Source organism: Aedes aegypti, chromosome 3 (assembly GCF_002204515.2).
Source record: "Aedes aegypti strain LVP_AGWG chromosome 3, AaegL5.0 Primary Assembly, whole genome shotgun sequence".
NCBI lineage: Eukaryota > Metazoa > Arthropoda > Insecta > Diptera > Culicidae > Aedes > Aedes aegypti.
Window position 1 is genome coordinate 290,972,194 of NC_035109.1, and position 12,541 is coordinate 290,984,734.

At 42.9% G+C, this 12,541-nt stretch overlaps 1 protein-coding gene across 1 annotated transcript in view; it reads right to left on the reverse strand.

Annotated features, from left to right (window-relative positions):
- Nucleotides 1–2,278: 2,278 nt before the first annotated feature.
- Nucleotides 2,279–12,541, reverse strand: part of LOC5575277 (trimethylguanosine synthase) — a 42,675-nt gene continuing 32,412 nt past the window's right edge. Inside the window, exons 4-5 of the mRNA XM_021853298.1 lie at nt 4,161–4,956; nt 2,279–4,065 (exon numbers count right to left, since the gene is read on the reverse strand). Of these exons, the coding sequence (XP_021708990.1) occupies nt 3,373–4,065; nt 4,161–4,956 (1,489 nt within the window). The 3' untranslated portion in view covers nt 2,279–3,372. The remainder of the gene's footprint in view (nt 4,066–4,160; nt 4,957–12,541) is intronic.

The window sequence follows — 12,541 nt, forward strand, 5'->3', positions numbered from 1 at the left end:
TCGGCTGTTTATTAGTTTTGATATGTAGCTCAAAGATCTATAACGAAACAAAATACACTTTATAGCAATGAGGAAGTCATGTCCGTGTTACAATATTATTCTCGACGCCGAGCAAAATCAGCACTGCTGGTCTGTTGCCAAATCATTCCATTTTACTTCCGCTTATCTCTCTATAAAGGATTACTAGTCAAAACGTCCTATCTGATGATTAATTTCCGAATAAATTGTCCAAATGTCATTTCTTACGTTGAACTCTATCACACTGCTTCCCTCTGCAAGCAACACAGCGTGGAAAAAATGTTCCAGTTTGATACAGTTTCGAAATATATTCTCACAACCTTCAAGCTCAATTTACTCGAAATGTGTGAATTGTTAGATAGGTCGTTTTGAAAAGTTACGCGAGAATTAAAAAACGTTACACTTGAGCGTAAATAACGTACAACATCCTCAGACAGAATCTTTATGATCCAATGATTATCTATGCAAGCAGGGAGGCTATTCTAGGGTTGATATATTCATTTATGGGATACTATGTTCATAGCCGGATCGGCGCAAGTCAGTTAATGGCATCTAAGCCTACTTCCGCCCTGTTGGAACAACCAGGCGACGGATTTGGAACATACTCTAAGGCTTGCCACGGTTTTACGGGACAGGGGCACCCTGCGCCATCCAGCTTTTTAAAAACGCTAATGGCTGCCGCAAGCAGGCTCGCTTTCTGGTAGGGATCGGGCGATTTGACGTTTGGCTTGGGTCATTTCTATTGAATGGACCCAAGCCAAATGTCATATCGTTTCATCCCTACCAGAAAGCGAGGCTATTTGTGGCAGCCATTGGCGCTCGTAAAAAGCTGGATTAACCCACTCGCCGTTTCGGGTCAGTGTCACTTGACCCTACTAGGGAGTAGAATGTCGCCGCTGTCAGCCTTAAAGCATATTATCCAGTACATACAGGCGGGCCCAGCCGCGATTGATTCCGCCTATCAGTATGCACATCGTGTTTTACGCATTGGCAATCAATCTAACTTTTGTCGCTTCACGTTTCAGCAGACTGTACAGATCTGCCACCGTTTCAAATGTTCTGTTGACAATATAGGGTACCGGTGCCACTAATGGACTACCTAAGCTATAAAAATCATAACAAAATAACGAAAAGCCTTAACAGAGATCTTTTGGAGTTAACAGAAAGATTTCAACCTCTACTATATGGAAAAAATATAAGAAGAGTGATACTACTATTTTTTTGACATAAAATCGCTTGAGCCACTATTGGTACGCGTGTTCCAGTAGTAGCGCTAGTGCTCCAGTAGTAGACGTTCGGGAATGATACAAGGAATTTTAAACAAAATGGTAAATTTTTACATAGGTTTAACATTTTTCTCTCGGAACAGCAACTAATATCTTTCGAATGAAGCATAAAGATCATCTCTAGGGCTTTTCTTCATTTTTATACACCCATTTTAAAAACTGCTTCCATCCGTTGATCCACTACTGGAACACGACGGCAACTACTGGTGCAAGGGAGCAAATTTTTTGCATAAACTTAATTATTTATATGACTTTTTGATAAAATATAAAGCTGAAATTCGGCAAATCGACTAAATTAGAGACGATCTATCCACCAAAAATAGCACATGTCGTTTTTATCGAAAAATGTTCGTTTTATTTCACAGTCCAATCTACTGGTACATTACAACCATTGGTACCGGCACCCTACATATCATCCGCGAAGCAAACAAATTGGCTAGATCTTGTGATAATCGTACCTCGGTTGTTAAACCCAGCTCTCCGCATGTCACGTTCTTGCACGATGTTGAACAGCAGGCAAGAAAGTCCATCACCCTGTCGAATTCCACAGCGGAATTCGAACGAACCCGAAATCTTCAAGCTATTCTGCACACCGTCCATCGTTGCTCTTATTAGTTTTGTGAGCTTCTCGGGAAAGCTGTACTCGCCCATAATTTTCCATAGCTCTTTCCGGCCGATGCTGTCGTATGCCACTTTAATATCGACGAACAGGTGATGCGTTGGGACCTGGCATTCACGGCATTTCGGAAGCATCTGACGTACAGTGAGGATTTGGTCTGTCGTTGAGCGGCCGTTGTGTCGATCATCACTTATATCGATATCAAAACTTATCATTAACAAAACCACGGTAAAGATATGAGTTCTATGGCTACATAGATGGTTACTTCATCTGCATTTGCTCTAGTTTCGTGTTCTCGGTGTCTCCAACTCCGAATAAGGGAATTTCGGATAGATTCAAGCATGAAAACCTTGTCTGCGGCTGTCATGATCCACACGATTTCCATTTATTTCTGCACAATCTGAGCGAGACACAGGTTACGAGTGGGTGGGTGACCATTTTCATCGTCCGCCTTAATTATTCGTAATAATAATTTCAATCCTATCTGGGCTTTGATGTTGCGATTTCTTACCTAGAGTCTAGAATTAATAATAAAACTTGTTGCGATTCATTTGCTATGGGAAAAGAAACATAAAGAGAATGTTCTAGTTGAGAGTTTTAAACTGTCTAACTTAGTCCTATGAACGTAAAAGTAAGACGAGATTGTCGTTAAATATTAATAGTAAGTAGCTTTGCTGTTGTAAATCGTTAACGCTACCGGGAGTTGGGTAGTTACGTTAAATGCGCTGATGAAAAATTGGCTAACTGAAAAATCGAAACAGAATTCGGCTAAAATCATCTTTAAATTCCTCTTCATGTTACTGCTAGATTTAAAAAAATAAAAATAAAAATCTGTCGTCTGGTGACTATTGCTATCGAGCTGATATTTAGTTCTGATTTTCCGTTTATACTTAAGTATCTGTTTATATGTAAAAAAATTGAACACAAAAAATCCTTCTAAAAGCTTAAATCTGCCTGTGTTTGCATGTTCATTAGGGTGTCCCGAAATTTCACTTTGTCAGACAACTTAAGAGGCTCAGCCTTCAAATGGTAGCTAAGGATACACATTTTTGTATGGAGGGAACTCTGAGAAACGACATTTAGAGGAAACACCTTTAAGACCATGAGCCATCTGATTCGAGCTTGAATAGATTTTGACCTTAGGACCTCATAAAGGATGCTTCAACTAGTTCTGAACTCACTAGTTCTGGAATCACACCGTAAAAACCGTGTAAAAATCTGTTTTTATATTTCATATAATCACGAGACTATGTACATTTGTTTTTACTACGAAATTCTTATGGATCGACAATCTGTTGGATGTAAAAATTAGCTTATAGATAAGTGTGTATAAGCAATAGTCTTATATTCATTCAGCGAAAGGTTTTCCGACAAAGCGAAATTTTGGAACACCCCAAATTGTTCATTAGTTGCTTGCTCTACCTTACAGCACACCCTTGCTTAACTCACTCACTCGTTCAGGAGATCACCGTAATAGGCGGTCAGTGCGATCAGCTTCCGATCGAGGAAGTTCTGCTCGATTTCGACCGCGTTGTTCGGTCCGGCCAGCATGGTCAGCTGCTGGGTGTTGGAATTCCGCGGCAAGTACATGGCCACATTCCGACTTACCATGCGGGCTTTGCGCATCAGTTCCGTCGCCGGGACCGGAATCAACGACGTTTCCAGATCGTACACTTCGTCCTTTAGGTAGCTGGGACCGCCCCATGGCGGCGACAGAAAAATAACATCCGCTCGTAACTTGTCCGCCAGCTGCAGGAAGTTTCCGGTGATGAACTCGATCCGATCGGCCACCCCATAAACCGCCGCGTTATGTTTGGCCATCTCGATCTTCTTCGGGTCGATGTCGATCGCGATCACCTTCTGGCAGGTGAAGGCAAACTGAATGGAATTGCCGCCGCAGCCACAGAAGGCGTCCACGATCAGATCCGAGCGGCAACGTTCGGCCGTGTGCGAGGCCACCTTTTCCGGCGTCACGGAGAACCAACTTTCCCGGTCCAGCTTGATGCCGGCGTCGAACAGCGAGAAGAGCGAGAAGCGCTTGTACCAGTACTTGAGGAGCGACTTGTCGTTGGCGATTTCTGCTGGGAGGCTGGCCACGAACTTCGGCTTGCGCTTCTTCTTTTTCTCCTTCTTGGCGGGAGGCTGAAATCGTACCATGATTATTAAGTTATATTGCGAATCCCTAAGTAAAAGCGGCCACCGCACAGGTTTATTCCAAAAATAGGAAATCAACTTACCGGTACAACCACATTCTCATCCAGTGGTTCTTCCGAAGGTGCATTTTCGTCCTGCCCTCCCTTCGGACCCTCGTCCTCTTCCTGCGATTCCGATTCCTTGTTCTGTAGCTGACTGTACTCCAAAATAGTACTGGAACGGACACTGGACGATACGCTCCTGGACGGCACAGCCGCCCCACTCGGATCGTCATCGTCGGAGGAAGTGTGCATCAGCGCCTCCGGAGCGGCTTCTTCCTTCTCCGACCCCGCAGGCGGCGCAATTTCGTTTCCATCGTCATCGAAGTACGTATGCTTCGGCTTGTGGTGCTTCATCTTCAGCACCCGATTGTGCAGTCGTATGTGCTTCTTCCGGTAGACCACCTCGCCGGTGATGTTGATGATCGAATCGGCCGAGTCGCTTTTGTTAGCCGGATCGGAAAAGGCGTAACCCATCAGTTCGAAGGCGGCCTTCAGCCGGTCGTTTGGTGTTTCCTCGGTGTCACTTTCGTGGCTTCGCTTCAGATTGACCGGCCGATCTTCCGGTGGGTCATCTTCGTCATCGCCGCGGCCGGTGGTCTTTTTGGTGGATTTACCGAACGATGTCGGTAGGCCGTATGCTTCCAGGGCGCTGGAAATGTCCTCGACTGTGTGCTCCGGTGGGGTCGCGTCCTTCTGGTCTTTGTTGGTGTTATTGGAGCTTTTCTGTTGATCGGATTCCCCGTCCAGTTGGGCCTGGGATGGACCTTGTTTCTTGGGGGAAGCCACATCCAGCTTCAGTTGTGCGACCATTTCTGGAAGATGTTCGTTGACTGCCGATCTAAAAGAAGGGAATGTACATTAGAAGTGATTAGCCAAACCATACATGGAAAAGATTGAAATTTTATCTAAACCTTGCACCTTTGAATAATAATTGGATAGTTTTTTTACTCGCTGAAGTTTTCAAACTCATTGAGATCATGACAAACTGGAATGTGAAAACTATCGTGCGATCACTATCCTGAATGCCCCCTACACAGAGTGCTATCCCAGATTATCTTCCGTCATCTATCACCAATAGCAAATGAGTTTGTGGGAAGTTATCAAGCTGGTTTCATCAACGGCCGCTTGACGACGGACCAAATCTTCACTGTACGGCAATTCCTTTTTTTTTCTTTATTAGTATCATTCCAAACATTACATTCGTTTCTTATATCTAGGTGTTCTGTGTTATTAGACAACACTATCATCCTAATTTGGTAAAACAAAATTTAAGATTATATTAACATTTTATTAACAACATATTACATTTTATTTGCCGTAGCAGTTCAGATTTTTTACAGGTGAGTTGATTTCAATTTACTTAACCTAACTTAACCTAAACATATAACGCATTAATCGTGGCAATAGAAGATTGCAACGATTTTTGCCTGAAAAGATTGCGTCTTCGGCAAAGTTGCTCAGTATCACAAGGGCTAAGGGGTCATGCACAAATTACGTCACGCTCCGAGGTGGGGGAGGGGGTCAAGCCAAGTGTGACAAGCCTTACAAAAATTTCGGAGGACTCATACAAAAATCGTGACAAAGGGGGGGGAGGGGGCCAAAAAAGTTGAAATTTAGCGTGACATAATTTGTGTACCATCCCTAACATTATTGGAGCCGAAAGTTTCGAAATTTTGCCACCAGGCGGCGCTAGTGAGCAAAGAATTTTTGTTTTGCGCATAGCTCAGTAGCCTGACCACTTAGAAAGATGGCGTCTTCGGCAAAGTTGCTCAGTATCACAGGTATCAGGTATCAGAAGGCCGGTTCCAAAGGCACGTTCCCCACCAGTTGGGAGATTTGTGCCATCGCCATATTTGAGCCTATTTCATCATCTACCCGATGGGAGAGGAAAGGGAAGGGAAAGATGGGAGGAAATAGGAGTGGGGTCCCTTGAAGAGGGAAGATCGCATAATCGAAATGAGAGCATGTAGCTCCATACCACAATGGGTTCGAACAGCGCCCTAAAAAGGGCACTGCGAAACGCATGAGCGTAAAGAGAGCCTATAGCTCATTACCACAGCGGGTTAAGAATAACAGGATGTCCTGAAGATTCAGGCTTCTGTATTCAGTTTCACTTAATAAGTGTTTACCAAGTAATTGGAATCGCATTTGCGCAAAAACTGGACAGTTACATATCAGGTGATACGAAGTTCCATAATCGGAGTCACAACTATCACACACAAATGAGTCAGCACGCTGAATATTTGCCATGTGATAGTTGAGTCGGCAGTGGCCTGTCAACGCTCTGACCAAGAGACTGCAATTCTGCTTTGACAGATTTGTTAAATACTTCGCCACCTTTGGAGATCGTTCAGTAATATACAATTTTGTTTGACGACACGACTCCAAACTATTCCAATATTGCTTGTGCTGAGTTGCCGCCCAAGAGTTTATTTGAAGCTTCACCCAGCACTTCGAAATTGGAATAGCCGGCTCAGGGCCAATGAAGTCATGCGATGCTCCATCGCGAGCTAGCTCATCAGCCAATTTATTACCAGCGATGGAAGAATGGCCAGGTACCCATACAAGGTTTACAGAGTTGACTGAATTCAGTTCCTCAATTTGAGTTCGACATGCGATAACAAGCTTCGACCTTGAGTTGGCCGAAGCGAGAGCTTTTATAGCAGCCTGACTATCTGAACAGAAGTATATGACTTTACCCATTACGCGCTGTTGAAGTGCTGATTGCACTCCACACATAAGAGCAAATATTTCCGCCTGAAAAACGGTGCAGTTTCTACCAAGTGAGTAAAACTGATTCAGCCTTAGCTCACGAGAATATACTCCTGCACCAGCTCTACCTTCAAGAAGGGAGCCATCAGTGTAACATACTATATTGTTTGATATACTTCTTTCCAAATAGCCAGACGTCCACTCTTCCCGTGAAGGGAATTGTGTGGTAAATGTCCTGTAAGGAAAGTTACAAGCAATTGTGAGATCACTTGGAGCAAGGACAATTTTGTCCCAATTCACCAAAAGTGGAAACAACGAAGTGTGTGTAGATCTACGATTCACTGGATTTTTCTCCAGTAGATCCATAAACGGTAAGAGCAAGAAAGTGCTTCTTGTTAAAGATATATGTGTAGTGGTGCAACGTCGAAAAGGGCCTCGAGCGCTGCTGTGGGAGTTGTAGAGAACGCACCAGACATCGCCATCAAGCACATCCTTTGGAGATGGCCCAATTTTGATTGGATTGTTCTCACTTCGCCCTTTTGCCACCACACAAGACATCCATATGCCAATATTGGTCGAACAACTGTTGTGTAAATCCATTTGATATATTTGGGTTTGAGGCCCCAAGTTTTACCAAAGGTTCGCCGGCATTGACCGAAGGCCATACAAGCTTTTTTGACTCTGAAATCAATGTGAGCTGTCCATAAAAGTTTGGAATCTAGAATGACTCCGACATACTTTACTTGATCAGTCACATTAATCTCAGTGCCAAAAAGACGTAAAGGTCGAATTCCATCGCGGTTTCGTCTTTCCGTAAAAAGAACAATAGATGTTTTATTCGGGTTAACCGAAAGGCCATATTTGCGACACCAACTCTCGACTACCTGAAGAGCACTTTGCATCAGGTCGAATAGGGTGCTTATGCACATACCAACTATCAGAGCTAGATAGTCGTCGGCAAATCCATAAGTTGGAAAACCGCAATTATTGAGTTGCCTCAATAGCGTATCTGCTACGAGATTCCACAAAAATGGTGACAAGACTCCCCCTTGGGGGCATCCGCAAACACTCAATTTTCGAATCGCTGCTTGACGCAATGTCGAGAAGAGATGTCGGTTTTTGAGCATTTGATGAATCCAATTGGTAATCATTGTAGGTAGCCCATGGTTTCGTGCGGCTTCCAATATGGCATCGAAAGACACGTTATCAAAGGCACCCTCAATATCCAAGAAAACACCCAAGCACGATTGCTTCTGAGCGAATGCTTTCTCGATATCGTATACAACTTTGTGTAAAAGAGTCACAGTGGACTTTCCAGATTGGTAAGCATGTTGATTCACATGAAGAGGCATGCCTGCCAAATAAACATCACGGATGTGATGATCGATAATGCGTTCCAGACATTTCAGAAGAAAATAGGTCAGACTGATTGGTCTAAAACTCTTCGCTTCTTCATACGACGCACGTCCTCCTTTCGGGATAAACTTTACAGTAATCTCACGCCAGGATCTGGGAATGTACCCGGTAGCAAAACTGCTTACAAGTAGCTTTTTCAAAACATGTTTGATAGACTCAAATATCTTTTGGAGCAGAACAGGATAAATCCCATCCGCTCCTGGAGATTTGAAAGGAGCAAAACTATTAAGTGCCCATTGAATCGATTCAGTAGTTACGATACTGCGAGCCGAGGCCAGAGACTCGTAACTACATGAAAAGACATTTGGTTCATCTGTAGATGCTATGTCCACACATCCGGGGAAGTGTGTATTGAATAAACATTCTAAAACTTCTTCATCGGAAGAAGTAAAGTCACCATTAGGTAAGCGAATTTCGTTCACTTGGAAATCCTTAGATTTTGCAAGAATTTTGTTCAGCCGACTGACTTCACTCAAACTGGAAAAATTTGTACAAAGGTTTTTCCAGCCGGATCGTTCAGCAGAACGAAGAGCCTTCTTGTAAGCCTTGCGAGCTGACTTGAACGACTCTGATCCAGCTGAACGGCGTCTGTTCCAACTCCTTCTACATTGTTTCCTGAGTCTAGTCAGATCGGAATTCCACCATGGGGTCCCTCTTGTATTCTTTACAGACCGCAGAGGACATGCTTCTTCAAAAGCTTCCATAATGTAGGATGTTGTAGTATCAACGGCATCATCCAGATCACTTGGATTTTCAATGGACGGAGAATATCCATGAAATTTGGTCGCAACCAATTCAATGTAGAGTTCCCAGTTTGTTGACCGGGGATTCCTAAAACGCAAAGTCTGCGCAGTTACATTTGAATGTTCAAAGAAGATGTAGCGATGATCAGATAATGATTCCTCATCGGATACATGCCAATTCGTCAACTCGTGACTGATTTTATTCGAGCAGAGCGTTATGTCTAACACTTCTTCTCTGTTAAGTAATCCAAGGTCTGTACTACATAAGTATTCCATCAGACTGGAGCCTCTCAAATTGATATCCGAGCTGCCCCAGATGATGTGATGAGCATTGGCATCACTGCCCACAATCAGCGGAAGGCCTTTTGTTACGCAGTGTACGACAACTCGTTTGAAGTCATCCGTTGGGGATGGTTCATCATGTGGTAAATATACCGAACAATAGACGTATTTCCTGTTGAGGGCACCAACAGAAACATCGATTGTGACAGACATACATCTCTGGTAGTTAACTCAGAAATGAGTGTAGCAACGATTGCTTTATTAACGAGCACGCATGCGCGGGGCATGGAGCGCGAGTTTGCCATTTCAAGCTTGCTAAAAGTAGCAAAAACTGGGTCCACAAGGTTACCTAGATAGAAGTTCCCTCTACGAAAGTAGGGTTCTTGAACTAGCGCCACTTGGGCTGCACCATTTTGCATGAGTCTGCAAAGATTGATCGTTGCTGTTCTTTTATGCTGAAGATTGATCTGAGCTAACCTAACCGTAGCCACTACCCAAACTAGGCAGGATTAAGCTTTTTGCAATCTCAGCACGAAAAAGACCAGCAACGAAAAAACCAGATCGGTATCTATTTAAAGTTGCCAAAGGCGAAAGAGCACAGAATACACTGTGTAAAACGCATAATGCGAATCCATATAGGTGATAATTTAAATTAAATGTCAACATATTCATAATCCCACCCTTATTAAGCCTCAAGATAGAGACTGAAGAAGGGCAGCCGATTATCTCGGAGAAACACAAGGTCACCTGCACCATTGCTCCGGGTAGCACAGGAAGGACTCAATACTGTGGAGGGCGCCCTGGTACCCCACAGGCTCCGTTAGCGGTTAGGTTTTATTTAGACCCCCCTAACCATTCATTCCTAGGCACGGTACGCATCACACCATGAATTAGGGGTCACCTGTGAGGTGGACTTTTACCACCGGAACAGGCAGTCCGTAGTGTTAATTCTTAGCCAGTTGAAACAACCGCTACCGACACTACGCGGCTATCTAAGCTGCTCGGGAAAAGGAGGTTAATATTGATGATTAACTCCTGACGTGCCCAAGCAGCCACCAAAGTTGCTCAGTATCCCTTGTGATACTGAGCAACTTTGCCGAAGACGCCATCTCTCTAAGTAGTCAGGCTACTTAGCTATCCGCGAAACAAAAATTCTTTGCTCACTAGCGCCCCCTAGTGGCAAAATTTGGAAACTTTCGGCTCAAATAATGTTAGCCCTTGTGATACTGAGCAACTTTGCCGAAGACGCCATCTTTCTAAGTGGTCAGGCTACTGAGCTATGCGCAAAACAAAAATTTCATGCCCACTAGCGCCGCCTGGTGGCGTAATTCCGTATCAGAAAAAACCACCGCATGTCAGCCCTTGAGCTACTGAACAACTCTTCCGAAGACACCAACCTTCCAAAACATCAGGGTCTAGAGATATCATATGTTACACAATTTTGCATTCTTATTCGTCATGGTTCATATAGTGCAAATCAGAAAAAGCGCCCCTACCGGCCAAGTTCTCAACTAAAAGGATGATCCTCAACACCCATAAGCCCTGGGTCTCCTATAACGTAGATTCCTATCACGCCCCCCAACCATGTGTCTAATAGGAGACCTGACTGTATAACACTCTACACTGAAGGTTAAATAGTAAAATCTTTGGGAATAAGGTACCGTGGGGCAAGGGGGTAATGGATTTCGCATAGTTGGGATTCTTCAAATTCTAGAGACCTTAAATTAAAACAAATGAGGTCGTGTATATTTTTTAGCTTGACTCCTACCAAATATAAGCAGTATGCTGAATTTGATTTTTTGTAAAATTGAAGAAAAAAGTACAGAAAAAGTTTTTGAAAAATGTCTCTTTACTTTTCACATGCCCCACAGGTGGGGCAAGTGAAAAGTTTATCGTTTTGACCAATAAATTCAAAAACTAACAGTTACATTCACGACTTCTATTACCTTTAACATTTGTTAGGGCGTCCCAATGAACAATAACATAAGTAACGATCCTATAACACTTCCCCGAATACCATTACCCCGAAAACCATCACCCCGAAAGTCAATACCCCGAATGGTCAAGTACCCCGAAAACCAATACCCCGAAATCCATTACCCCGAATAGTCCGTTACCCCGAATACCATTTCCCCGAATTTTCTTGCCCCGAAAAATTCAAAATGAAGATTCGATAAATCAACACCATACATTTTTTTAATAATTAGTTTAGGTTAAGCACGTCTTCTCTTGTTCGTTGGAGGTCATTGTCTATCAAATTGTCGCTAATGTATATGACAAAAAGAATCTAAAGATTCGGAAGTAGAAAACTCCTCCTCTATATGACGAAGTGTTCCCTACTTCAAAATATACTTTACTCAATGATATTAGATAACGGTACTAGCCTGGAAGCCGCTAAGGAAATACAATTTGTTATCAAAGATTTATTAATTTAATTTTGTGAGGATGGCTGTGTTCACAGATTCATTGTTACATTTTTCGAACTGCTGATAATGCTGGTACTGAATTTGTTTTCACTTGTTAATGTCAGAGACCTCTACCGCCCTCTTTCAAATGCGTTATATCAATTGATGATCAACTTATTCTGGAATGGCACTAGACTATTATACTGACAACTATTTATAAATGCATCGCTAAAGAACAGCCGATGATAAAAGAAGAAAAAATCATTGATGAAAACGTTAAAAATTATGATGCCGATAGTCACTATACAAGCGCAACTTTTGAAAGAATAGTCGATAATTAAAAGAAGGACAATTCTCTTGTTGGAAGTTGTAATACCTACAAGATGTAATACTGACAAGTAATGCAGGAGCTTATTTTCAAGGTCGCCCGTCTGAAGTCACTGTCAACTTTGAATTTCGCTCAAGACAATTGTGCCAGTCGACTTTTTTGGCGGCTATCGCTCAAAATTTAACTAAAACAGTACAACTCGGCTGTTCTATAACTCAAAGAAGGGAAAATCATTACGTACACTCTGGCATTATACAACCTCGAAAGAACAGCCGATGATTGAAAGAATAAAAAATTACAGATAGAAATATTAGTAGTTATTACGCCGACAATTATTTTAACACTGCCAGAAAAACCTCGCTTGTCGTACATAGAACGAGAGAGATGGAATTTTAGGCTCAAATTCGCGAGCGTCTTTGAAGAATTTCTTGATGTGCATAACTGACTTTCGGGGAAGTGTCGCATTCGGGGAACTGGTTTTCGGGGTAATGGTTTTCGGGGTAATGGTTTTCGGGGTAATGGTTTTCGGGGTAATGT